Source organism: Macaca nemestrina, chromosome 20 (assembly GCF_043159975.1).
Source record: "Macaca nemestrina isolate mMacNem1 chromosome 20, mMacNem.hap1, whole genome shotgun sequence".
Taxonomy (NCBI): domain Eukaryota; kingdom Metazoa; phylum Chordata; class Mammalia; order Primates; family Cercopithecidae; genus Macaca; species Macaca nemestrina.
The window spans coordinates 13,466,957-13,493,814 of NC_092144.1; the positions used below are offsets into that span (position 1 = coordinate 13,466,957).

Below are 26,858 nucleotides of genomic sequence, written 5' to 3' on the forward strand. Positions count from 1 at the left end.
ATCGGAGCTCCATGAACCCAGCACACTCTCATCCTCTCAGCTGGTGGCTCAGTTCCGATGTGGGGAGTGTGTGTGTGTGTGTGTGTGTGTGTGTGTGTGGTGGGGGCAGGGGCTGGAGTCAAGGCCAGCCTGGATGAAGGAAGATGTGGTGCTAGGGGTGTCACCTCCCAACTCACCACGATAACGAAGGAGACGGGCCCGATGAAACTCCAGATGAAGTAATTGTCCACTCGGAGCCAGCAGCTGTAAAGGAAACAGGGCCGGGGTATAGAGAGAAGCCGAGGAGCCATTCCCAGCAACCCATGAAGACCTAGGACTCTGCAGGCTACAGCCTCTGGGATCAGGAGGAAGGGAGGCCACTGCCCTGAGGGTCCTTTCCCAAGGGGTGCCGCCCAGCAGGGAACCATGCGGGAGGAACCGGTGCAGGGCTGGGATGTGGAAACTCACGCCTTCTCGGTGCCATAGCTGCGGTAGTCAATGGCAGCTGCGATGCCCACCACCAGAGCCGGGAAGCAGTAGCCGCCCAGGTAGTAGTACTTGGTGCGGGAATACTCGCTCTCAAACACCTCCACCAGCAGCAGGTAGAGGTGCACGCCCTCCAGGCACAGCCAGGAGAAGGCGGCCAGGAAGAAGTAGTGCAGCAGGCCGGCGAAGATGGGGCAGGCAATCTGCAGGGAGCACCGAGGGTGAGGGGCTCGGGCAGGCGTCCCCTTTCCTCTCCCGGCCCCCCAGGCGCTGGCCGTCACCTGCCCTCGAGTCCCAGCCCACCTCATACTGAGTCTTGTCGATCCCGACCAGGAAAAGCAGCTCAGCCAGGAAGAGGTTGATGCACAGGTTCTTGTGGATGGTGTTGCGGTCAGTCTGCAGCCCCCGCAGAAAGCAGAAGGTGGAGATGCAGATGGCCAGGCAGACCAGGGAGATCACGATGCCCACCCAGGTGATGACCGACAGCAGCAGCTCGTTGATGCGGCCCTGGTACTGGGGACAGGAGCAGGGGGCACGCTCAGGGCCTTTGGTTTTGCACACTGGGCTCAGCCAGGTGCCACTGCAGACAGGGCCCTGGGCAAGGCCATGGGCCACGACGACTTCTGGTGCCGCCAATCTGGCAGGCCCCACCCCTCTGCACGCAGCAATGTGCTCACTTCCTCATGCTCTGGAAGGCTAGTGGAGAGATGACTAACGTGACACCAACTTGATTCTCCAGAGTGCCTTGGGAGACGGTGGGACCATGGCCATAGATGACCAGAGAGAACCAGATGCATGGCCTCATGCCCCAGGCAAGACTAGGAGCCCCCCACAGCCATGAGGCCGGCCTCCCCAGCACTGCCCATGATCTCTCTAGGATGCCATGCAAAGCCAGGCCAGCAAGCGGGCCTGCCGGGAGGAGCAGAGCGCCAGCCAGCTTACAATCTCGCGGTGAGCCATGAGCACGGCAAAGTTGGTGAGGTGGCTGCAGGCACACGTGGTATGGGTCTTGTTGGACTCCACCAGGCGGCAGCCCTGGGTCGACCAGTAGCCCAGCATGGAACGCTCCGAGTAGTTCCAGAAGGAGCAGTTGGCATTGAAGTGGTTCTTGTCCTGTTGTGTGGTGGCGCCGGGGTGTCAGAGCTGGAGTCAGAACCGGGGAATCCCATTCCGGCCCCCCACACCTGGCTACAGGGATGGTGCCAAGTATCAAAGAAGTGCCTGGAGTCTGGGGCTCCAGCTGACATTCTAAGAGCTCTGGGGACAAATGGCCCAAGCTACTGAAGTGGAAGAACCCATAACTTGTTCTCGAAGTGAGCACATGGTCGAGGGGCAGGTACACAGCTTGGGAACACAGAGGGTACAGGGACCCCCATGGAGGGAGAAGGACAGCTCAGCTCACCTCCAGGTGGGCCACAGTGAAGATGACAGGGTCCATGAGGAAGACACGGCTGGACTCCTTGTTGATGGATGCTGCGATGACCTGTGAGTTCACCACTAGAGAGGCGCCCCCAGGGCCACCCGGGCCTGCTTCGCCGGCCAGCTTGACTGTGGCATTCTCCGTGGACAGGAAGAGGCCCAGGTTGTTGTAGAGGATGAAGACAACTTTGACCACCCCTGGCGAGGACAGGCATGTTTGGATGTGTCAGCATCCTCAGCTGGCGCACCTCTGTCCAGGCCCCTGGCTTCCCAGCTCGGCCAGCTCCTCAGCCCTCGGCCATGCCGGCCACTGGGACCTCTGAAGCCACTCCATAGCCCAGGCAGGTGGGGGGCAGGAAGCCCTGTCCACAAGACCACTGCTCAGCCGAAGGCAGTTCGAAACAGCAGGGCAGTGTGCCAGGACACATGGCCTGGGCCTCCGACCCACCCATTCTCACTGTGTGACCTTGGGCAAGCCCCTGACCTCTCTGAACCTTTGTCTCAGTGGCCCCATCCTGTCTGAGCTGTGAGGCCCAGGAGCCAGCTTTGCAACTGTAAGGCTCACCCTTGGGGCTCTGCAGCACTTCAGGGAACCCATGAATCCCCTCAAATTTTACACTAGCAGGAGGAAAGTTCAGGACTGCTGCCCTCCACAAATGGCACAGAGATGCTGGCACAGGGCTAGGGGGCAGGGAGGGGGCTGCCTCCCCACCCGAGGCCCCGCCAGGGACACTGACCATTGCGGCTGTTCTGCTTGATGGTTTTGGCAGACAGCTGGATGGAGTTCTTTCTTGGGTACTCCTCCTGGGGGAACACCAGCTCCTGCACCTGGCCCTCTGTGTTCAGGACTGTGACTTCCAGGACTGTGGGGACAGGGGAAGGCAAGGCACACGCAGTTGGGGTCTGTTCCCAGTCCAGGGGCTCAGGCTACAGAACAAGACCCTGTGGCAAGACGCCCAAGCGTCGGGTAGCTCCTCTGCGGCCTCCAGGCCAGAACCCCATGGTTTAAGGTTCGTATCTGAGTTTGCTCTGGGTGACCGTGGCACTCACCCACGTTCTCCTTGGCAGCCAGGAAGCGGGCAGGCTCCCTGACGTTGTCGGCCAGCAGGAAGGCACCCTCCTCCAGGACGTCCAGGAGCATGGTGGCCGTGTGCACCTGCTCCGTGGCATTCATGTCCTTCCAGGACTCCAGAGCTTCTGGCCGGAGCAGATTGTCCACTGTCTCCACCACGGCCTGCGCAGGCAGGGGGGATGGTGCTGTGAGCCCCTCAACACCCTCTAATTCCTTGGGGTGGGCTCTGCATGCCCTCTTCTCAACCTATACCCCTATTCTCCCGTCAGCCGGAGCCCACGGTCCTTACACTGGGACCCCTTGGGTCTCACCTTGATATAATCCTTGCAAGTTCTCTCCCGCTTGTGCATCTAGAAAGAGATGGAGGTGATGTCAGGCCAGACCTCTGGACGCCAGTTCCCTCACCCCAGTACTGTCACATCTGTATAGCTCTCTCATCTGTGGCTACCACTGCCCCAGGGCTGGGCTATCAGCAAGACATTCCGTAGGGATCCCCAACACCCAGGACCGTCTGAGGCAGCACAGGAGTGAGACCCAGCAGTCCTTGGGCGGGGGGGTCCTTCCTCTCTGAGGAAGGGAGTGGAGGTGGCAGTCTGGCTGGGAGGTACCAGGTTGGATACTTCCTGTGCCCTTGGGGGCAGGCGCCTTCCCCGCGCCAGGTCAGCGCCGCCACCAGGCCCCACCTTGTTGTAGTTCTTTCCAGCTGACTCGCGCTCGATGGGCCGCAGGGCCTGCAGCTGGGCGTCCAGAATGTCCAGCAGCTGCTCCATCAGCTTCACAGAGGAGGAGACGTCCCCTGCGTAGATGGAGCCCCGGGTGTGTCGGGCCAGCTCGCTGGCGATGTTGGCTGCGTTCTCCCCACTCTTAATCTGTATGAGGTGGGGGGCAGGGAGGGGAAATCCCAGGTCTGTCAGGGACCATCCTGCCCTCCCCAGCTTCCCTGGCCCGTGCAGCCTCTCCTCTTTCTCTCTCCACTTCCCCATCACCGTCTGCCCTTTCCCACCCCATCTGTCCCTGCTCCCTTTGTAGGCCAGAGAGGTGACCCCGCAGTCCTGCCTTCCAGACCTGCCAGCCCGAGTCTCCCCAGTTGCTCCACGACCCCTGCTGGGCCCTGGGCCCTGGGCCTGAGCACATGTGCCTGCCTGCGAGGGGTGGTGGCTGGTACCTTCTGGGCCACCTGGTTGACCCAGGGGGAGGTGCAGTTGCTGAGGTCAGGGCCCCGGGGGTTCCAGAGCCCCAAGGCTGGTAGACACTGGAAGGAGGCAATTCCTGCAGGGACAGACAGACAGGAACAGACAAGGGAGCCAAAGGGAAGAAGAGAAGGATGGGACGGAGAGGGGGAAAGGAGATGACAGAGAGCGGGGGACGAGCGGGCGAAGAGGGAGGTGAGGGAAACACGGAGAAACAGACATGAAGCGGGCCGGACAGTTGAAAGAGGCGCCACTCCCTTCGCCTGAGCTCTCCCTCCTGCCCCCTTCTGTCTTTGCCTCCAGAATCAGACCCTTCCAGCAAGGCCCATCTTGAACGCCCCCTCTCCACAAAGCACCTGCCAACCCTCCCCTCAGATCTCCAGGACACGCGGCCCTGCCCTTTTCGCACTTCAGCTGGCCACCCATGTGAAACTGGCTGTGCCTGGGGCAGTCACAGGTCCGTCTGAGGCTGGGAGCCAGGTCGCCTTCTGCAGGCTCCCTGCAGGTTCCGCAGGCCGGGCCAGGGGCACTGAGTGGCTTCTGTGCCCTGAGAGTTCTGCTGGTCACTGGGGATGACCCCTGCCCTCAGAAAGCCTCTGCTTCGCAGCAGAGACCACCACCCACACATGCATCTGTGCTAAGCTGCGGGGGGCACGGCCCCCATCCCTCCCCTGGCCGCAGCCTCTGTACTCACCTCGAGTCCCCTTGGGGCAGGGTCTCTCCACCAGCATGCCCTGCTGGGTGGCCGGCCACTGGACCCGCCGCACCTCTCGGGGCTCGCAGAAGAGCTCAGGGGACACGTGTAGATTCGGGGCTGGGGGCCGCCGGGTGCTGGGGGCTGGGGCTGTGGCTGGAGGCAGATCAGGTCCCAGCTGGTTGATGGCACCCACTGGGTGCGTGGTGAGGGGTGCCCGGCGGAGCGGGGTGGTGGCTGCGGGCGAGGCTGTGCTGGTGAGGGGCGTGGGCCTGGCTGTGGTGGTCGTGCTGAGGGGTGGGGAAGTGGCTGGGCCTGGAGAGGGGATATGAGATAGGGTCATCCCCGTGCTCAGGGCCATGCCACAGCGCGCCTGGGCAGCGGGCCCCAGGCCATCCTAGCATCTTCCTCACCTACTCAAGTGGAAACACATGCTGGGCCCTGCTGGGTCTGGGAGTTGATCTCCCCTGGCCTCTCTGTGCCCACCAAAGTCCCTTATGCCCATGGGACCATATAAAGTAGCAAAGGGTGGTAAAAATCCACTATGTGTTCCGTAAGGTCTGAGAGAACAGTCAGGAGAGGCAGGGACAGAGGTGTCTGGGGGACAGGAGCCCTCCCCGATCCAGGTCCGCCCCGCCACCAGGCAGGGGCTGAATACCACCGCCTCCCACCCTCCTTCTAGCTGACTTTGGCTTATGTAACCTGGCTATGCTGCTTCCTTCTGGGGGCCTCAGCTCCCCCTTTTGCAAACAAGATGGGGTTAGATCAGGCTTCCTGGAGCCCTGGGGCGGCACAGAGCTAGCAGGGCAGCTAAGGGGGGTAAAAGAAGACTGCAGAGTTGCCCTCAGCCCGGTCAACATCAGCAACTCAGCTCTTTTGTGGATACTGGACTTCCACCCAGGATTTTGGTGGATCCAAGGGTTCCTGGAGTAAAGGTGCCCAAGCCCCAGGGAGAGGCAGTACAGTTCAGTGGTTGGGAGGCTGGCTTGAAATCCTCAAATAGGCCGGGCGCGGTGGCTCAAGCCTGTAATCCCAGCACTTTGGGAGGCCAAGACGGGCGGATCACGAGGTCAGGAGATCGAGACCATCCTGGCTAACAAGGTGAAACCCCATCTCAACTAAAAATACAAAAAAATAACTAGCCGGGCGAGGTGGCGGGCGCCTGTAGTCCCAGCTACTCGGGAGGCTGAGGCAGGAGAATGGCGTGAACCCGGGAGGCGGAGCTTGCAGTGAGCCGAGATCGCGCCACTGCACTCCAGCCTGGGCGACAGAGCGAGACTCCCTCTCAAAAAAAAAAAAAAAAAAAAGAAACCCTCAAATAACTTAATCCCCTACCCATACAGTGCCTCAGTGTACTCATCTGTAAAACAGGGCAGTAAGGATCCCTATCATAGACCATGAGGAGGAGATGAGTTAATGACTGTGAAGTGCTTAGAACAGCGTCTGTCACGTGCTGTGAATTTCCTTTACCTCCCGATCCCCAAGAGCTCACAGGATGGGGCTCCCCACCCTGGGACCCACGGGTGGGTGGGGTGGAAGGGACAAAGGCAAGCGGGCTCCATGCCTGGAAGTGAGTCGTCCTCACCAGCACTGGGGTCGGGCGGCCCGAACTCCAGGCTGTAGCGCACGACGAAATAGTTGTTCCAGACATACAGCTGGTTGTCGCGAGGGTTGTAGTCAACGGAGGAGATGAACTGGTAGGGGTTGGGGAAGGCGAGGCTGACAGGCTCCTCGCGGTTGGCATTGGTGTTGAAGGCATAGTCCACGCGGTTGCCAGCCGCCTCGCTGTCATCATCCACGTACACGGAACGCAGCACGTACAGGACCCCGCACACCATGAAGGCGTTGGACGCCGACCGCTTGTCGTAACCCGTCTCCCACGTGCCCTCGAAGCGCAGTGTGTAGGGGTTCAGCTGGCTCACCACCAGCCGCCCGTTGTTGCCCTCGGTGGCGTAGATGACCCACAGCCCATTCTCGTCCACCGCCAGGTCAATGTCGGTCTTGCCGCCCCAGCGGTAGGGCGAGGTGTCGTGGTAGTTGGCGGTATTGATGACCGTCTCCCCGCTCTTGATGCGCGTCCGCAGGTCATACTTGACGATGTTGCGCGTGCGCTCCTTGTTGTAGAAGACGGCACCATCATAGACCACAAAGCCTGTGCCATCCACGCGGTTGGGCAGGCGGTAGGTGGTGGTGTGGCGGGCGGCCACGTAGTCCTCCCACGAGGCGTACTCGGTCAGCGTGTCCGTGCGGTAGGGGATCCAGGGCATCACGTAGATGCGGTCACCTGCCTGCAGCGGGTCCTTGCACCACGCGCCAGACTGGTGCTCCGACTCGTGTGTCGAGGTGGGCTCCAGCACCTTCTGCAGGGTCCCTGGGCACACGAAGACTGGGCAGAGCGGGCAGGAGGGGAGGAGACGGGAGAGGAGGGGCAGAGGCGAGAGGGAGGAGAAAGAGAGAGAAGGGGGAGAGAGGCAAGTTGGTCACGCTGCCGGCGGGGAGTCAGGTTGTCCCCTCCTGCTGCTGCAGTCACGGTTGCTTGGTAGGGCTGGTGATGGGAAGGGGGTTTCCGGGCTGGGACCCGACCCCCCTCCCCACGCCCTGCCCAGCTGCCCCTCTCCCTGGAAATGTGAGCCCTGAAGGCCATTAAGAGCAGGGTTAGTGGGGGGAAGTGGTGCCCCTCTTCCCTTCCCTGGCTGCTAGAGACCCCACAGGCTGGGGAGAAGGAGTTGGCAAGAGCCCTCCCAGAGGTGGTCCCGTGTGATTTAAGTGGGGGCAGAATCTCCCCACTACAGTCACTCCTGACTTTGACGGTCCAGGGACTTAGCATCCGGCCCCTTCTCCCTCTTCTCTGCCACTTAGGGAAGAGCTAGGGTCCAGGGTCCCATCCTTCACCAACCACACCCGGACAGACTTTTTTTTTTTTTTTTTTTTTTTTAAACTCCACTTTCTTCCTCCTGCAAAAACTGCAACGTAGAGTCACGTTCCCATACCCACTGTGGGTGTCAGGAGTGTCCCCCTATTCTAGGCTGGGGGAAGGATAGGGGTTTCAACTCTCTCCCCAGGTTCCTGATGCAGCCTGTGCCCCACCCCCACCCGGTACCCACGAAGTCAGTAGCCGAGGAAGGGATTCCCAGAGGCAGCTCCCAGGCTAGGACAGGGAACGGAGAGTCTGGCCCCTCCTGGAGGGCGCCCAGCCCTGCCCCCAGCCGGCAGGGTCTCTCATGGGGTCTGGCTCAGCAGCAGACAGTGGCACTGTGCACAGGGGTGGGGGTGGGGGTGGGGACATGGAGGGGGACAGGACTCCCGGGAGAGGTGGGGAGGGAGCGGAGAGCTGTGCAGAGGGAAGAGAGACAAGGGGGTATGGGGGCTTGGCGAGGTCCTGGCTCCGTGGGAGGCCGCGCTGCAGACCACCTGGGAAGAAAGGGTTAGTGCTGGCGGAGGAGAGAGGGGTGAGCAGAGAATTCACTCCAAGGCCCAGGCCCGACTGAGGGTCCCTCAGGGGGGCAGTCCCAGGTCCAGCTCGGAGGGGGCAGGGGAGGGAACCAGGCGCTAGGATAAAGACCCAGCCCGCCCCAGCCAGGCCCCCCACCTCCCCTGGCCCGGACCCCGATTTACCTGCGACCATCCCCGGCTCGGGAGGAGGGACCAAGGCAGCGCTGATGTCAGAAAGGTGGGGGGCCCCGCCCCACCCCCCCAATCCCTGAAAAGGAGGAAAACCTCAACTGCATCTCGTTGGCCGCTGCTGGCCGGCCCACCCTTGCCCAGTCACGTCCCAGCGCCACCTACTCCTAGCCTCCCCTTGACTGATCCTGGGGTCAGTGTGGCCAGACCCCCCACCTCCTCCCAGAGTGCCGACATCCATGCGCCCCTCCATCCAGGATGGCCGGGCCTCCCTCACCTCCCGGCTGGCAGAACCCACACACAGGCCGGGGCGAGGGCGGAGGGTTTGCAGTGAATTCTCTGCTCCTGCTTGGCCTGTCACCAAAGCAGCTGGCCCCAATGGGACCGGGGGGGGGGCTGGGACCTGGCACCGGCTTGGGGGGCAGCCCCAGTGGCAAGAGGGGCTCGGGCAAGAGCTAGTCCTCATTCCCCACCTTCAGCAGGCTTGGGAGGGAGGGGGACAGGCAGCACTCCCTTCACAGCGTGGGGACAATGTGGCTCAGGGCCCCGGCACAAAGCAGCCAGGAGGATGTAGTTTTGTAGGGGGAGAGAAGCCTGGGACACAGAGCTGGCCAGGAGCCAGAACGACCCTGGCTTGGGCCCTGGGGACTGGCCATCTCCCTGTCCCTGATGCCCCGAGGGGGTCAGCCTGCACACTCCGTCCAGCACACTGGCTCTGCCCAAGCCGGTCCCCACCCCCGCCAGGTGTGTGGCATCTGAGGGGACATGTTTGTGTGAGGGGGATGGTGGGAGGCCTCAGAGCCTAACCTGCTCAGAGGGTATCAGGGGAGGAAATATGTGGTTAGAGGTCAACCCAGGGGAAGGGGGAGAAGATGAGGAAGGGTCTGTCTGGGGCCTTGGACAGCAAGGACCTTTCACCAGCACCAAGCTCCCAATCCCTCCTCTTCCCTCCCTTACCCCATCACCCCACCCGCCCTGCCCTGGCCCTCGAAGAGAAAAGCTCCAGTGGTGCCGCATCCAAACCAGTGGGCCTGCAAGAAGAGTGGCTGGTGCTGGGAGGGAGAGAGACTCCAGGAGAGAGAGAGGAGAGTGGAGGGGTGCAGTGAGGGGGCGGACCTTGGGCCAACAGCCCAGGCCTCTCTGAGATGGGGGAGAGGGGAAGACGGGGAGGGGAGCAGCTCAGAGGGGCCCTGCCCCACCTCCTTCGGAAGGGATGCTCCACAGACCACTGTAATTTCAAGGCAAAAGGGATCCCTAAAGGCCATTCCTCCAGCCCCGCCCGCTGCTGCCAGCCTCAAATGGGTAATTTCCCAAAACTTTCAGGGGAGGAAATGGTCATCCCTAACGTCTCAGCCTAGAAGCCCCTCAGCAGCAGCACCTCCGCCCCACCAGTAACGGACAGCCCCATCCACTAGGGAGTTCTCTGCCAGAAATTACAGAGTCTGTGGAAGTCCCCAGACTGTGCCCCCCCCGCCCGCCGCCCCTCTCCCTGGTCCTCTAACCACAACAGCCCAGAAGAAACCCTGACTGCAGCTTTGCAAGTGTGAAAGAAACAGAGAACACGCTCCCCCACCCTTCGCTCCCCCAACCATGAGGCCCGCCCCCGCCCCCTCGCCCTCATTTTTTCATTTTTTGGCAGGCTGCCCCCTCCCAGGGCTGGGGACAGCTGACACCCCTCCCCAGGGCTGGGCCCCCAGCTGGTCAGAGATGGGATCGGGTTGGGGGTGGGGAGGACTGGTGCTCCGTGCTCCAAAACAGCTCTGGGCCTTGGAAACGTCAAACCAGAAGGAACTTAAGCCACCAGGAGCCCGAGACATAGGAGGAATCTGCTCCCCAAAAGGAAAACAATGGTGTCCCCTCCAGCCCGCCTCCCCTGAACCAGAAACATGTTATAAAAGGTGCAGGTGAAGGAGGAAGAGAGAGGGGAGAGACAGAGAGAAAGAGACAGAGAGAGACAGAGAGAGAGAGAGACAGCTCACCCGGTGCCCCAGTGGGGGAGCCGGGGAAGGGAGTCCCTCCCTCCCCACCCGCCCTGGATGCTTATACACTTCTCCTGAAGGAGGCAAAAGTAGTATGAGAGAAGGCCAGGTCCCCTGAAAGGGCCAGGGACCAGGAAGGAGGGACAGAGAGAGACAGAAACAGCGAGAGAGAGAAATTCTGCCCAAGCTCAGAGAAGAGCTTCCGTGGGTATCTGGAGGGTGGAGATGCCCGTGGCCGCACCAGGGCTGGCCCCGCTGGGAGGACAACCCGGGGTTGGGGATACCGACCGGACCGAGTGTGGGTGGGGGAGAGAAGAAGGGGCCGGGAGGGAGGGCAGGTCACATAAGTATGGTACAGGTAGAACAAAGTGTGAGTTAGGGGTTAGCATTGGTAACAGTGCGTTTACCTTTCTGCTCCACTTCTACTTTAAGCATCGGAAGAGAGAGAGAAAACAAATTGAAAAAAAAAATGTGCAAGAAAAAAAGAGAAAAAAAAAAAAGAGATTAAATTGCTTTCGTTTCTTTTCTGGCAACACGCCCCCTTTTCCTTTCCTTCCTTGCTCCTGCTTCCCCAACCCCTTCCGTAGCATCAGCTTGGGCCCCCGCCCCCAGGTCCCTTCCTCTGGGGGTGGTCAGGTGGGGTGAGAGGGTGCCAGGGAGACAGTCAGAGGGATGAGGGGGACACACACGGGAGGGAAAAGACACAGACACAGGTGTGGTAGGGGGGTACAGGCAGGCAGGCGGACAGAGCCCTCAGGTGGCGGGGGCACCCTTGGTGCAGAGGGGGCAGGGAGTGGGGAGCCCCAGCTGGGAGGTGGGCTCCGGTCAGAGGGGGCACCAGGGAGTGGTGAGGTGGAGGAGCCACTCGGCTCCCTTCCCACCCTGCCTGCTGCCCTCCTGCTAGAACCAGGGGCCCCAGGAGAAGGGGTTCAGTGTCTCCCAGGGCCTGGGCCCACCCTCAGCCGAGAAACAGGCTGAACTCCTTCCCCTTTGTGCTGGCCTCACCCAGGTCCAGCTGACTTCCCCCAAGCCCTCACAACCCAGAAGAAGCCAACACAGAGAGAAGGAGGCAGAGCCAGACACAGAACGACAGAGAGGCAGACAGGCAGTTGCACCCGGACCCCAGAGAGAGCCAGGGTCGGGGAGACGGAGGCAGAGAGGTGGCGGGGGTGGGGGACACAGACTGGGTGGGACAGCAGGTGGGGGCACAGACACGCTCCCAGGCTCCCCAAGGGGCAAGCCTGAGGTTCGGCTTCTCTGCTTAACCCACCCAGGGCCCAGGGGCCCAGGAGATGGGAGCTCCGCCCTGCCCGCTGCCCTGCGGACGGGTGGCACCTAGGGGAGGAAGGGGCACGGTTAGACTGTGCTCAGCTGCAAAGCAAATCCAGCATTAGTCGGGCTTGTCCAGTGTGTGGGCGGGTTCCCACACATCACATGCCCCCTGCCACCCACCCCTGACCCACCCTCACCAGCACTTGGGGTCACCCCAGCCTCTGAAGCCCTGGGCCAGGTGGCTGCCCAGGCCGTTCCCCTCTGCATCCCTGGCCCCTCAGGAACTTCTGACCAGAGGGACTGGCTCTCCTGGCCCCTCTCTGAAGCTTCCAGCACGGAGCTCCACAGGGTCAGCCTCTGGCTCCCTTCCCAGCGCCTCACCCAGGGCCTGGCACTCAGGAGATGCTCAGCGAACATTTGGGAGACGAGTGCCTGGCCTCCCTGTCCTCTAGCTATCTGCTGTCCCCCTTTTTAACTCCAGCCTCCTTCCTCTGAAGGATCAGGAGTTAGCTCTGCCCCCAACATCCACCCCGTATGTATGCACACACGTGTGTGTGCATGCGTGTTTGTGTGTGTCTCCTGTCTCCCCAAGGGCTCAGGCTATCTCTCTTCCATCAGACAGGCGGCTGTCCATCCTCTGAACTGTCCTGCCCTCTGTCCCCGGAGCCCGCCTGTTCTCTGTCGGTTGTGGCCCCTGGACCACACTCAGGGCCTCGGCTTCAGGTCTCTCAGCTCCTCTCCTCCCCTAGCTTCTTTCCTGCCACTTGATCTGAGCCTCTCGTCTACTTGCTTTGGCTTCCACTTGGACCAGGGAGTTTTTCCTGCCCTTTATCTCACCGGCCTCGGGAGAAGTTGGGTTCATTATCCGTTGTTATTTTAATTTTGATTACCACAGCAATAATCGTAATTGACAAGAGGCATTACAAGGAGTTGCAACAAAAGCAACAACTACCAAGTGTCCAGCACTCACGAGGGGCCAGCAACTATGCTAGGCACCTCACGGGCCATCTTTCAAGAACCCTGTCTACAGATGGGAAAACTGAGGCACACACATGGCTGGCGGAAGCAGGCACCATTTCCTTTGCATCTATAGCTCATGTGCACACAAGCTTGACACACTGTCGCTACTCCTTGCAGCTTCCAAGGGAAAGCTTTTGACCCCTCTTCACCCCATCACAGATGAATAAACAGGCTCAGCTGGCTTAAATGGCATCGGTAATATTACTGAGTACATCCTGAACCAGGCATGGGTCTGGGCGCTGGGGCGGCGGGTGAAGACGAAGCCTTTGCCCTTGGGAAGTTTACACTCAAAACCCTGCCACCGGGAGCGACTCTGTGGCCGGCCTGGGCCAAGCGCTTCTCACAGGTCATCTCGTGGACTCCCTCCTCCTTCCGTAGTGGCCCAGAGAAATTAAGTCATTTGCTCAGGTTTCAGAGCCAGAAAACTCAAGAGTCCAGTCGAGCCTTGAACCTACACCCATCTGACTGCCCCCGCTGTGCTGAGCTCGCTGCCTCCCGCCCCCTTTCCCGGCTGCCCCAGCCGCGGGAGTCGGCCGTGTCCCCAGTGCTGTGGGGAGGCTTCAAGGAGCAGATGGGCATCCCCCTCGGTGGTGGCTGAAGGCCTCAGGCGCTGAAAGGAAAGGACGAGGAGTAAAAGAAGAAAATTACGGAAGCACAGAAGGGATCCTGTTTCCCCAGCATCGAATCACCTGCGAGGAGAAATCAAAGGTTGGCGGGGAAGGTTGGGGTGGGAGGGGAGAGGAGGGAGAGTTACAGGGCCTCTTGGTCCCCAACCCCGGCCCACCACACTCAGACACCCTGATGGCCCTGCCTTCTCCCCACCCTGCCCGGAGGCCCTACCACCAGGTTGGCCACATGGAACCCATTGTGGGAGGAGAGGGGAAGGGATAACGGGAAGGAGGGAGGGAGGAGAGAGGGCAAGAAAAAGGTGATGTCAAGGGTGGGGTGCTGAGGAGGAGAGACCCTGTCTTTGTCTGATCCCCTTGGCCAGGTGCAAGATGGGGAGGCTCCTGGCTCCCCAGATCACTTTCTTCAGGCGGCCTGGAGGCCATCCTCAGTCCACCATGGCGGTATTTCCTTTGCAGACAGGAAGTGCCACATGGTAATGGGGAAACCAATGGGGAGCTATGAATCTGTTGAAAATGCCCCCAGCCCTTCACCCTGGATCTGCCACCAGGCCTCGGAGGGTGGTATGCCGCTCTATGGGTATAGAGTCCAGCTTCCATGATTGGGAAGGAGTGTGTGGGGAGTGAGGGTGCTGAGATAAAGAAGAGGTGTTGAGAGGGGCAGTGGGGTTAAGTGAGAGGGAAGAGAAGGGTAGATGAGAAGGATCAGAAAAGGAAGGGATGTGAGAAGAGGAGGGAGGCAGATGGGCGAGAAAAGCATCGAGGCCAAGGGAGAAAAGAGAGATGTGTGCCAGGCAGAGCACGGGACCATAGCCTGGCAGTGTGGAAATGAGTACAGGGTGCATGAAGAAGCAGGGTGAGTGGGCTGGGGTAAAGAGAGCTGGAGACGGTGCCCCCACAGGAGGTGACAGAGTCTGTGAGGTGGGGGAGCAGGCACTGAGTAAGGACAGTGGTGTCTGGGAGAAGAGAATGTGTGTTGGAGAGAGCAGGCCCGGCTGTCCCCTCTGTGCCCAGGCTCCATGCATGTGTGCACATGTGTCAAGGTGTCTCCTCCTCACTCACTCATGGGGGAAGGGCCCGCGTCCGCACAAGGAACAAGATGACTCACTGTAGGGGACACAGTCGTACTGCACCTCCAGGTACTTGTAGGTCCCAGGACAGGGGTCAGGAAAGGCATCCGAGCCGGCGACCACCACACACTGGGTGCGGTTGTTACACCTTCAGAGGAGAGACAGGGTATTGGGAAAGAAACACATAGACTGGATTGGGGGCGGGAGGGGTTCATGCTCCAGGGTCATGGTGTCATAGACACCCCCAAATTGGGAAGGGGCAGTGGAGCTGGAAACCAAGTGATATAGTTTGGATCTGTGTCTGCGCCCAAATCTCATGTTGAATTGTGATCTCCAATGTTAGAGGTGGGGCCTGGTGGGAGGTGACTGGATCATGGGGACGGTTTCTAATGAATGGTTTTAGCACCATCCCCTCCGTGCTGTTGAGATCTGGTTGTTTAAAAGTGTGTAGCACCTCCCCTGTTCTCTTTTCCTCCTACTCTGGCCATGTAAGACGTGCCTGCTTCCCCTTCACCTTCTGCTATGATTGTAAGTTTCCTGAGGCCTCCCCAGAAGCAGAAGCTACTATGCTTCCTGTACAGCCTGCAGAACTATGAGGCAATTAAACCTCTTTTCTTTATAAACTACCCAATCTCAGGTATTTATTTATACCAGTATAGGAACGAACTAATACATCAAGCCCAGAGGCCTTTTTTGGGCACTTTTTTGTTTCCTGCCTGCTCTCTCTTTCCCACCAGCGTTCTTCTACTTTCAGCCCCAGCACAGCATCATCCTCAGAGCTGAGAAGGAGGAGTCACCCCCTCAACAGTGCTTTCCTGGACACCCCTCATCACTTTCATTCTGAATGTAGCTGACAATATTATATCCTTGGCATTTTTCTTTAAATGGACTTTAAAGCCCCCGCATTGGTCACTGGAGAGTAATACATGTGAAGCCATGCACGTGAGGTGGTGCCTCTGCGAACTTACGATCAATGAAATGTTCAGTGTCCAGCTGTGTCCACTTCACACCATCTCGTGGACACGTCCCACCCTTTGGGCAGTGCTGCTGTGCAGACTTATAGCCAGGGCAGCCAGGAGAAAGCGTCCCCAGGGAAAAGCCATTCTCAGTTCCCAAGAGGGAACTCCTCCAAGTCACTGTCAACTTCCCAGGGGGCTGGCTAGCATGTAAGGGGGAACCTATTTAACAACAACAAAAAGATGTGTCTCATCTGCTATCTGTCTCTCTGTCCCCACTGTCAGGGTCCCTGTCCCTTGCAGCAGGCTGGGGCTAGGCCAGGCAGGACGCAGGCATGCAGGACATAGTTTGACAGGCTTCCCCACAGGTATGGGGCAGAAGAGGCCCTGTGTCTCCCCTTCAGTCCTGCTCTTAACCAAGGGTACTAAACACAGGCAGACACTTGAGAAGGGACGAAGGATCTAGCAGGGAGAGAGAAAAATGGGGGGCAGGATGGGGCATGGGAAGGTCTGTCTATATCCATCCACCTTTAAAAATAGAACACTGGCTGGGCGCGGTGGCTCACACTGCAATCCCAGCACTTTGGGAGGCCGAGGTGGGCGGATCATGAGGTCAGGAGATCGAGACCATCTTGGCTAACACGGTGAAACCCCATCTCTACTAAAAACACACAAAAAATTAGCCAGGCATGGTGGCAGGCGCCTGTAGTCCCAGCTACTCAGGAGGCTGAGGAGGGAGAATGGTGTGAACCCCGGAGGTGGAGCTTGCAGTGAGCTGAGATGGCGCCACTGCACTCCAGCCTGGGCGACAGAGCGAGACTCCGTCTCAAAAAAAAAAAAGAACACTGGCTGGGCGTGGTGGCTCACGCCTGCAATCCCAGCACTTTGGGAGGCTGAGGTGGGCAGATCACCTGAGGTCAGGAGTTTGAGACCAGCCTGACCAACACGGTGAAACCCTGTCTCTACTAAAAATACGAAAATTAGCCAGGCGTGGTGGTGCATGTCTGTAACCCCAGCTAAACAGGAGGCTAAGGCAGGAGAATCGCTTGAACCCGGGAGGCGAGGTTGCAGTGAGCTGAGACTGAGCCACTGCACTCCAGCCTGAGTGACAGAGCGAGACTCCGTCTGAAACAAAACAAAACAAAAAATAGAATCCTGGGACAGGGTGCAGTGGCTCACGCCTATAATCCCAGAACTTTGGGAGGCTGTGGTGGATAGATCACTTGAGGCCAGGAGTTTGAGAGCAGCCTTGCCAACCTGGTAAAACCCCATCTCTACTAAATATACAACAAATAGCCAGGCGTGGTGGGGCACACCAGCAATCCCAGCTACTCGGGAGGCTGAGGCACAAGAATCACTTGAACCCAGGAGGCAGAGGTTGCAGTGAGCCAAGATCGCACCACGGCACTCCCGAAGTAGACAATTCATACGTTTTGAGTTGTGTGCTGTTGTGAGTAGCCTGATGAAATCTCATGCTGTATGGCGCGTATCCATGCTGTATCTGCTCCCTGTGTGTTAGTCACACTAGTGGTCATCTCAGTTATCCATCAACTGTCACGGTTTCATAGTGCTTGTGTTCAAGTAGCCCTTAGTTTATGTAACCATATTTTACTACTAAAAATTACTATTGTTGTTAGGATCTTACTGTGCCTAGTTTATTTTACTTTATTTTATTATTATTATTTTTTGAGACAGGGTCCCACTCTGTCACCGAGGCTGGAGTGCAGTGGTACAATCCTGGCTCACTGCAGCCTCGGCCTCCCAGGCTCAAGTGATCCTCCAGCCTTTGCCTCCCAAGTAGCTGGGACTACAGGTATGTGCCACCATGCCCTGCTAATTTTTGTATTTTTAGTAGAGATGGGGTTTTGCCATGTTGCCTCGGCTGGTCTCAAACTCCGGGGTTCAAACAACCTACCTGCCTCAACCTCCCAAAGTGCTGGGATTACAATTGTATGCCATCACACCCAGCCTATTTTATTTTATTATTCTTTTTTAGACAGGGTCTTACTCTGTTGCCCAGGATGGAAAGCAGTGGTGTGATCATGGCTCACTGCAGCATCAACTTCCCAGGTTATTCTCCTGCCTCAGCCTCCTGACTAGCTGGGACTACAGGCATGCACCACCACGCCTGGCTAATTTTTTTGTATTTTTAGTAGAGACGGGGTTTCGCCATGTTGCCCAGGCTGGTCTCGAACTCCTAGGCTCAAGTGATCCGCCCGCCTCAGCCTCCCAAAGTGCTGGGATTACAGGAATGAGCCACCACATCTAGCTGTGCCTAATTTTTAAATTAAACTGTATTATAATTAGGGATGTATGGGAGAAAACATGGTATATACAAGGTTCAGTAAGTAGCTCTCTGCGGTTTTAGGCATCTACTGGGGTTCTTGGAGCGTTTCCCCAGTGGATAAGTGGGGACTACTGTACCCAGAAGAATTTAAAACAAGCAAATCATTGTACGTGCACATTCACAGCTGGATTATTCACAATCACCAAAAAGTGGAGGAAGCCCAAATGTCCACCAACAAATGAATAGCTAGGCTGGGTGCGGTGGCTCATGGCTGTAATCCCAGCACTTTGGGAGGCCAAGGCTGGCAGATCAGTTGAGGTCAGAAGTTTGAGACCAGCCTGGCCAACATGGTGAAACCTCGTCTTTACTAAAAACACAAAAATGAGCTGGGCGTGGTGGTGCATGCTTGTAGTCCCAGCTACACGGGACATGGAAGCGGGAGGACTACTTGAACCAGAAAGCGGCAGAAAGCGGAGGTTGCAGTGAGCCCAGATCATGCCACTGCACGCCAGCCTGGGGGACAGAGCGAGACTCCGTCTCAAAAAAAAAAAAAAAAAAAAAAAAAAAAGCCTCCAGGCTTGGTTGTGGAGCAGCAGGGGTTGGGGACTCAGTGGAGAGGAAGCAGGACTACTCCAGAGGCCTCGTCACACTCCCTCAGCCCCGGTAACTGTTATGCACAGCATTCCCCATGGACTTGGGAACTAGGCCAGATGCTGTACTAGGTGCTGGAGAGAGAATGGAGAAGAATGCAGTCCCCCAAAGCTGGTGTTGAATGAAGTCAGCAGGGAGAATTTGGAGAGGTGGGAGGAAGGGGGATCCCCAGGAGGGGGCGCACAGCCTAAGCAAAGGCTGGAGCCTGGACTGAGAATGCCCATGTAGGGGTGTCAGGAGACAAGAAGCAGGGAAGAGAGGCAAGACTGTTGGAGGGGAATGGCAGTTTGAGAGAGAGACAGAGGAGGAGGAGGAGATGATGAGGCGCCTCCAGCCCAGCCCAGCCCAGCTGTCTCAGCCACCTGAACACTCCCATCCGCTGCCCAAACTTCTCCTGCTCTCCTGGGGCTGTCAGTGACCCACTCCTCCTCGAGTAACACACATTTTTTTTTTTTTTTTTGGTTTGAGACACAGTCTCACTCTGTCACCTAGGCTGGAGTATAGTGGTGTTATCTTGGTTCACTGCAACCTCCACCTCCCAGGTTCTAGCGATTCTCCTGCCTCAGCCTCCCAAGTAGCTGGGACTACAAGCTCGCACCACCATACCAGGCTAATTTTTGTATTTTTAGTAGCAGATGGGATTTCACCATGTTGGCCAGGCTGGTCTTGAACTCCTGACCTCAGGTGATCGACCCGCCACGGCCTCCCAAAGTGCTGGGATTACAGGAGTGAACCACCGCGCTCGGTCTGTTTTTTTTTTTTTTTTTTTAAGAGACAGGGTCTCTCGCTCAGTCACCCAGGCTCGAGTACAGTGGGATCATAGCTCATCAAAGCCTCAAACTCCTGGGCCCAAGTGATCCTCCTGCATCAGTCATCTAAGTAGCTGGGACCACAGGCACACACTAACATGACTGGCTAATTTATTTTTTAGTTTTTAGTAGAGACAGGGTCTTGCTACGTTGCCCAGGCTGGTCTCGAACTCTTGACCTAAAGCGATCCCCTGCCTCAGCCTCCCAAAGTGCTGGGATTACAGGCATGAGCCGCCGCATCCAGCCTGGGTGTAATCTGAAGGAAAGGCTGATCGGCTCTACGTGGACTGACTGGGTGTGAGAGAGGCTTGTGCAGATTTGCCTCAGCCTGGGGCAACCACACTCCATGCTCACACATACAGTCACAAACACACTCAGAGAAATACAAATACACTCTCAGTCAACCACACACAAACCCTCATCCACATACACACATCTGCCCACAGACACACTTAAACACACAAAGACACAGCCACATCCATCCACCCACCCCCACACACGCTCACCCATCCACCCCACCACTCACACATACGAAAACACACCTCAGTCAGCCACACACTCTAACACACATGCTCACTCAAAGAGATATGCTCACACACGTGCTCACACCCACACCTGCTCACATCCACTTAAACACACCCAAACACACTCAGACATATAACCACATATTTACCCACAAACACCCACATTCACACACACATATCCACCCACCCAGATACACACTCCAATACACACAGTCACTCATAAAGACAGACACACTCAGACACACTCAAAGATATGTTTAGTCACATACCTCTGCACACACCCACACCTGTTCACACACACTCAGACACACATAGTCACAATCACACACATTTAGTCACACACTCAAACACACACACATACACTAAAATACACAGGCTGAGCGCCGTAGCTCATGCTGGTAATCCCAGCACTTCAGGGGACCAAGGTAGGCAGGCGAATCACCTGAGGTCAGGAGTTCAAGACCAACCTGGCCAACATGGTGAAACCTTGTCTCTACAAAAATACAAAAATAAGCCGGGCATGATGGTGCGTGCCTGTAATCCCAGCTACTTGGGAAGCTGAGCTGGGAGAATCGCTTGAACCCTGGAGGTGGAGGTTGCAGTGAGCTGAGATCACACCACTACACTACAGCCTGGGTGACAGAGCAAGATTCTGTCTCAAAAATAAATAAAATAGGCCGGCACAGTGGCTTACGTATGTAATCCCAGCACTTTGGGAGGCCAAGGCGGGCGGACCATGAGGTCAAGAGATCGCGATTGGCTGGGCGTGGAGGCTCACGCCTGTAATCCCAGCACTTTGGGAGGCTGAGGTGGGCGGATCATGAAGTCAGGAGATTGAGACCATCCTGGCTAACACAGTGAAACCCCGTCTCTACTAAAAAATACAAAAAACTTAGCCAGGTGTGGTGGCGGGCGCCCGTAGTCCTAGCTACTCGGGAGGCTGAGGCAGGAGAATGGCGTGAACCCGGGAGGCGGAGCTTGCAGTGAGCCAAGATCGCGCCACTGCACTCCAGCCTGGGCACAGCGAGACTCCGTCTCACAAAAAAAAAAAAAAAAAAGAGAGAGAGAGATCGAGACCATCCTGGCCAATATGGTGAAACCCTGGCTCTATTAAAAATACAAAAAAATTAACTGGGTGTGGTGGCGGGCGCCTGTAGTCCCAGCTACTTGGGAGGCTGAGGCAGGAGAATCGCTTGAACCCGGGATGCAGAGGTGGCAGTGAGCCGAGATCGCGCCACTACACTCCAGCCTGGGTGACAGAGCAAGACTCTGTCTCAAAAATTAAGTAAAGAAATAAAATAAAACAAGACAAATACACAGTCATACTCATAGATGCATGCAATCACACAGACACACTCCAAGTTCCAGTCTTGCATGCTCAAGCACTCACCCCACACACAATCACTCACACCACACACAATCACTCACACAGGCCTGTGCTTCCATTATCTGTGCACAGGTGTCTTGTCCTTGGAGTAGCCTGATGAGCTCTCAAATCTGGGATGGGTGGGTGCGGTGGCTCATGCCTGTCATCCCAGCACTTTGAGAGGCCAAGGCAGGAGGACTGCTTGAGGCCAGGAGTTTAAGACCAGCCTGGGCAACACAGCAAGACCCCGCCTCTACAAAAAAATAAAATTAGCCAAGCATGGAGGCATGCGCTTGTAGTCCCAGCTACTCAGGAGGCTGAGGCAGGGGGATTGCTTGAGCCTGAGAGGTCAGCGCTGCAGCGAGCTATGATTGTGCCACTGTGCTCCAGCCTGGGCAACACAGTGAGACCCTATCTCCGGAAAAAAAAAAAAAAAAAAAAAAAAAAGTCTGGGATAAAGGGAAAAGTCCTCCCATGACACCTCCACTCTGTGTTGCTCTTCTTTATATTTTTTTACAAGCTCCAAACTGCCCTGGTTAAGGCTGGGCCTGGTGGCTCATCTCATGCCTGTAATGGCAGCACTTTGGGAGGTCAAGGTGGGCGGATCACCTGAGGTCAGGAGTTCGAGACCTGCCTGGCCAATTACAAAACCCTGTCTCTACTAAAAATACAAAAAAATTAGCCAGGCGTGGTGGCGTGCGCCTACAATCCCCAGCTACTTGGGAGGCTGAGGCAGAAGAATCGCCTGAACCCAGGAGGTGGAGGTTGCAGTGAGCCGAGATGCCACTGCGCTCCAGCCTGGGTGACAGAGTGAGACTCCGTCTCAAAAACAAACAAACTGCCCTGGCTGATCTTGGGATGGAAGCTTTTGGAAGCAAGTGGCTGGTGCAGGGAGGGACTTGCCAGTGTACGTATGGGTATAGGCCTCTGTGGGGGGCACGGGCTGGTTGTGGGGAGATGAACTGGGTCTTATTCTCATCTGCATAGGGCCCAGCACCCATTAAGCGCTCAGTAAACATGTATTGAATGCATTAAAAAACCCCTTAAGGTGAACGGGTGCACCGGCAGGTGTCCAGTGCTTTTAGGCGGGCGCTTCATCCAGGAATGAGAGCCCACTCACCTCTGTGACATGATCTTGAAGGCGTCTGGCAGGTAGCACTGCACATTCTCCATCTGGAAAGGGTCAGCGTCACAAATCTTGTCGTCCGTGCGCCCGTAGTTGGCGTTCTCCACCATGATGACGTCGCTGCCGGGGCACCGCAGCTCGATGGGGTAGCCTTCACACGCCAGCTCCCGGCGCATCAGCCCGAACGGGAGCCCGGCCCGGCTCAGGCCTGCGGAGAGGGTTGGGGACGGTGTCACTCCCGGGCCTGGGCCAGGAAGGAAAGACCCTGCCCGCTGCCGAGAAAACACCACCTGTAGCTTGGCTGAGTCCCGGAAGCCGGCGGAGGCAGCCTCAGTTGATTCAGCTGTAGAATGGGCCTCTCGGTGTGCCCATTTGTGTAGTGAGGACATTAACCTGGTGCAAAGAGAGGCTGGACTCTCACCTCCTAGGAGGTGACGTCTAAGCCTTTGGAATGCTCTGCTTAAGAGTGTCTGTTTTCCTAGGAAGTGCTTGGGCTACATCAGATATGCTGTTATGGATTGAACTGTGTCCCCCCGAAAATTCATATGCTGAAGTCCTAACCCCCAGGACCTGAAAATGTGACATTGTTTGGAGATAAGGTCTTCATAGAGGTACACTCAAATGAGGCTGTTAGGGTAGGCTGCGATCCAATATGACTGTGGTCCTTATAAATACGGGAAATTTTGGCCAGGCGCAGAGGCACACACCTGTAACCCCAGCATTGTGGGAGACCAAGGTGGGCAAATTGACCAGTAGTTCGAGACCAGCCTGGGCAATATAGTGAAACCCTGTCTCTACAAAAATACACAAATTAGCCAGACGTGGTGGCACACACCTGTAGTCCCAGCTACTGGGGACGCTGAGGTGGGAGGATCACCTCAGCCCAGGAAGTTGAGGCTCCAGTGAGCCATGACTGTGCCATTGCACTCTAGCCTGGGCAACAGAGCGAGACCCTATCTATCTCAATAAAAAAAGAGGGGGTGGGAGGTTGTTTTTAAGGCAGGCTCTTCCTCTGTCACCCAGGTTGGAGTGCAGTGGTGCGATCATGGCTTACTGCAGTCTCAACCTCCTGGGCTCAGGTGATCCTGCCTCAACCTCCCAAGTAGCTGGGACTACAGATTCACGCCAGCATGCCTAGCTAATTTTTTAAACTGTCTCATAGAAATGGGTCCCTTTTCTGTGTTGCCCAGGCTAGTCTGGTCTCAAGCACTTCTCCTGCCTTGGCCTCCCAGAGTGCTAGGATTATGGGACTGAGCCCTCGCACCCGGCTAAAAGGGGAAATGTGGGCACAGACGTGTAAAGGGGTAAGACAATGTGAAGACACAGGAGCAGGTGGCCATCTAGCTACAAGTCAAGGAGAGGCCAGGCACAATGGCTGATACCTGTAATCCCAGCACTTTGGGAGGCTGAGGTGGGTGGATCACCTGAGGTCAGGAGTTCGAGACCAGCCTGGCCAACATGGTGAAACCCCGTCTCTACTAAAAAACTACAAAAATTAGCCGGGTGTGGTGGTAGGCACCTGTAATCCCAGCTACTCAGGAGGCTGAGGCAGGAGAATTGCTTGAACCCAGGAGGTGGAGGTTGCAGTGATGGCATGCAAAGATCATGCCATTGTACTCCAGTCTGGGCAACAAACAAACAAAGACACATGGTCTCTGGTACTTTGTTAGGACGGCCCTAGTTAATGAATATGCTAACAGGACTTAGGGCAGGAGCTCTGGGTCACGTGGTCTCAGCTAACCTCTAGACGTGCTAGAGATTCAGCTCAGCCCTGCAGGTGGTCAATCAGGGCTACAGAACTGAACTCCAATACAGACCCTGGACAACAAGGCTTGGGGGAGCCTCTCTGGTTGGCAGTACACCATGTGTGTTGTCACACATTGTTGCCGGGAGAGTTAACGCTGTCCAGGACTCCACTGGAGGGGGTAATTGGAAACTCCATGAACGGAACTTTCTTGGACTCTACTCTATGCACCTCTTCCCTTGCCTTATTTTTATTTGTTTTGAGACAGAATCTCGCTCTGTCACACAGGCTGGAGTGCAGTGGTGCAATCTCAGCTCACTGCAACCTCTGCCTCCCAGGTTCAAGTGATTCTCCTGCCTCAGCCTCCCAAGTAGCTGGGATTACAGGCGCCCGCCACCACACCCCACTCATTTTTGTATTTTTAGTAGAGATGGGGTTTCGCCATGTTGGCCAGGCTGGTCTCAAACTCCTGACCTCAGGTGATCTGCCCGCCTGAGCCTCCCAAAGTGCTGGGATTACAGGCGTGAGCCACCGCACCTGGCCTGTTTGTTTTTTCAGACAGGGTCTCACTGTGTCACCCAGGTTGGAGCACAGTGGCGCGATCATAGCTCACTGCAGCCTCAAACTACTGGGCTCAAGGGATCCTCCTGCCTCAGCCTCCCGAGTAGCTGGGACAATAGGCACATACCACCATGCCTGGCTAATTTTTTTTATCTTTTGTAGAGATGGGGTACTTGCCATGTTGCCCAGGCTGGTCTCGAACCCTTGAGCTCAAGCAATCCTCCTGCCCTGGCTTCCCAAAGCATTGAGATTACAGGAGTGAGCCAGTGCACCTGGCCCTGATTTTAATCTGTATCCTTTTGATGTAATAAACTGAGAGCATAACATCTTCTAGTCAGTTCCAAGTCCTTCTAGTGAATGCTCATACCTGAGTGTTCTCTGGGAGACCCCCAAATGTATTGTTGGTATCAGAAGTGAAGCTTGTCTTGGGGACTTCCCTAACTTCACCCCACCCCATGCGAGGAGCAGAGAAAGCACGGGAATGAACTCATGTTTCTAGAAGAAACCACAGGAGACTGGTTTTGCGGCTGAGAGGGCAGATGTGAGGGCTGGTTCAGAATGCAGATTCGGGCCCTATGCTGGGCCTGCTGGATCAAAATCGCAGGGGTGAGGCCAGGAACCTGCAGGGTTCTGTGCCAACCAGGTGATGGTGATGCACGATCAAGTTCGAACAGTGGCCGGGTGCAGTGGCTCATGCCTGTAATCGCAGCATTTTGGGAGGCCGAGCTAGGTGGATCACCTGAGGTCAGGAGTTCAAGATCAGCCTGGCCAACGTGGTGAAACTCCATCTCTACTAAAAATACAAAAAATTAGCTGGGTGTGGTGGCAGGCACCTGTAATCCCAGCTGCTCAGGAGGCTGAGGCAGGAGAATCGCTTGAACCCGGGAGGCAGAGGTTGCAGCAAGCCAAGATCATGCCACTGCACTCCAGTTTGGGTGACAAGAGCAAAACTCTGTCTCAAAATAAAAATATAAAAAAAGTTTGAACACCCACTGTTGTTCTCTCCCCAACCTCAGTTTCCCAATCTGTGAAATGGGCACCTACAGCCCCGGGTCATCCTGCAGGGATTCTGTGCCTTAGAAAATGCTCTTGAAGGAAGCAAGGAGCATGGCACCCTGTACATGGAGGGTGCCTGATCAGTATCATCTGGGAAACCTCCTGGGTTTTCACTGTGACAAGGAAGGGACGTGTCCTGAGCAGGCTGAGCTCCCCGGGCGGACTGCATTGCCCCGTGTCGGCCATCATTTTGTACCACACGGGGACGGAGAACCAGAATGTAGGAGCCAGACTGCCGGCTGGGATTGGAATTCCAGCCCGGCCACTCCCTGGATGCAGCCTCATCCAAGTCACTGACCGCCTCTGTGCCTCTGTCCCTCCCCTGAGGGGCAGAGAGGACAATTCCCATCTCACAGGGCTGTTGTGATGGCTCCAGGGTGTTAATGTGCGCAGAGCGCAGTAAGATGATATGAATGCTAATTATTGTTATTATGAGTATTATTAAGGCGGTTTGTCTGCACAACAGAGGGTGCCTGGCAGGGTCCATGCTGGCCGGGGCAGCACCTTCTGTGACGCTGGTCCCAGCCAGGCCGTGCGGGGTGCTGGAGGGGAGCAGGGATTCAGCCAGGGGCCCAGACGCCCCAATGTGGGGACCGTCTCTTGGAGGTGAAGGAAGTGACCCCCTGCCGTACGAGGTTTCGGGGGGGCACTCGTGTGGGACAGTTACGGAGTCGAACCTTTCCAGAGATCTGGGTGGGTACCCCAGGGGTATGGCAGGGAGGCCCCTGGGGTTTTTTGGGGTGAGTTGAGTCCCAGCAGGGGGAACATTTCACATGTGTTCCTCCAGCACCATCTGCCTCCTCATCTAATTTTAGCCTTCCCGGGCTTGGGAGGGAGGGCCGGGGGTGGAAGCCTGGCTCAGATGGGTCTGGGGGTGGAGGCGGCCCCTCCCGGCCCAGCTGGGGCTATGGGGCAGGACCTGGATGGGCAGAGAATGTAGCAGCAGGGGAGTGAGGCTGCTGGCCAGCGGGGCAGTGCCAAGGCCCTGGGGCCCAGCCGAACCGTGTCCCTTCAACCTTTGGAGCTTTCCAGAGGGCAGGGCCGGAGGGAGCAGAGTCACCCGCCGATGCCCTTCACACGGCGGGTGTGTGAAGGGATGTCAGGGCGGGCAGGGGGCACATCCCAGGGTGAGGGGCCAGGCCCACTGGCCTCTTCTCTTGGCCTCTCACCTTATCCTGCCCTTGCCCCTGGCCTGGGCCCGCCACGGGGCCAGTAATTGAGTAACCGGTGAGGGTGGGCGGGCAGGCTTGGGGCACTAATTGTGGCGTGTGCAGGATCCCAGGGCCGGCATAGGGCTGAGCGGGTAATTAGTTGTTTTTAAATAAACGTCAGCGGGCATGCTTTAATTAA

General features: G+C 57.1%; 1 protein-coding gene across 8 annotated transcripts in view; it reads right to left on the reverse strand.

The window, feature by feature from the left end:
* The window catches only part of LOC105497846 (adhesion G protein-coupled receptor L1), a 63,663-nt gene that overhangs the window by 8,724 nt on the left and 28,081 nt on the right, over window positions 1-26,858 (reverse strand). Inside the window, exons 1-16 of one of the 8 annotated variants that reach the window (XM_071088211.1) lie at window positions 22,142-22,320; window positions 14,467-14,576; window positions 10,848-10,862; window positions 8,456-8,540; window positions 6,405-7,226; window positions 4,841-5,155; window positions 4,122-4,225; window positions 3,640-3,825; window positions 3,268-3,306; window positions 2,935-3,118; window positions 2,622-2,747; window positions 1,868-2,082; window positions 1,408-1,578; window positions 769-978; window positions 448-668; window positions 177-243 (exon numbers count right to left, since the gene is read on the reverse strand). In XM_071088211.1, the coding sequence (XP_070944312.1) occupies window positions 177-243; window positions 448-668; window positions 769-978; window positions 1,408-1,578; window positions 1,868-2,082; window positions 2,622-2,747; window positions 2,935-3,118; window positions 3,268-3,306; window positions 3,640-3,825; window positions 4,122-4,225; window positions 4,841-5,155; window positions 6,405-7,226; window positions 8,456-8,540; window positions 10,848-10,862; window positions 14,467-14,576; window positions 22,142-22,187 (2,916 nt within the window). In that variant the 5' untranslated portion in view covers window positions 22,188-22,320. Of the gene's footprint in view, window positions 1-176; window positions 244-447; window positions 669-768; window positions 979-1,407; window positions 1,579-1,867; window positions 2,083-2,621; window positions 2,748-2,934; window positions 3,119-3,267; window positions 3,307-3,639; window positions 3,826-4,121; window positions 4,226-4,840; window positions 5,156-6,404; window positions 7,227-8,455; window positions 8,541-10,847; window positions 10,866-14,466; window positions 14,577-22,141; window positions 22,356-26,858 lie in introns of those variants that run through there. The other 7 variants (XM_011769701.3, XM_011769426.3, XM_011769355.3 and 4 more) reach the window with 7 other exon arrangements.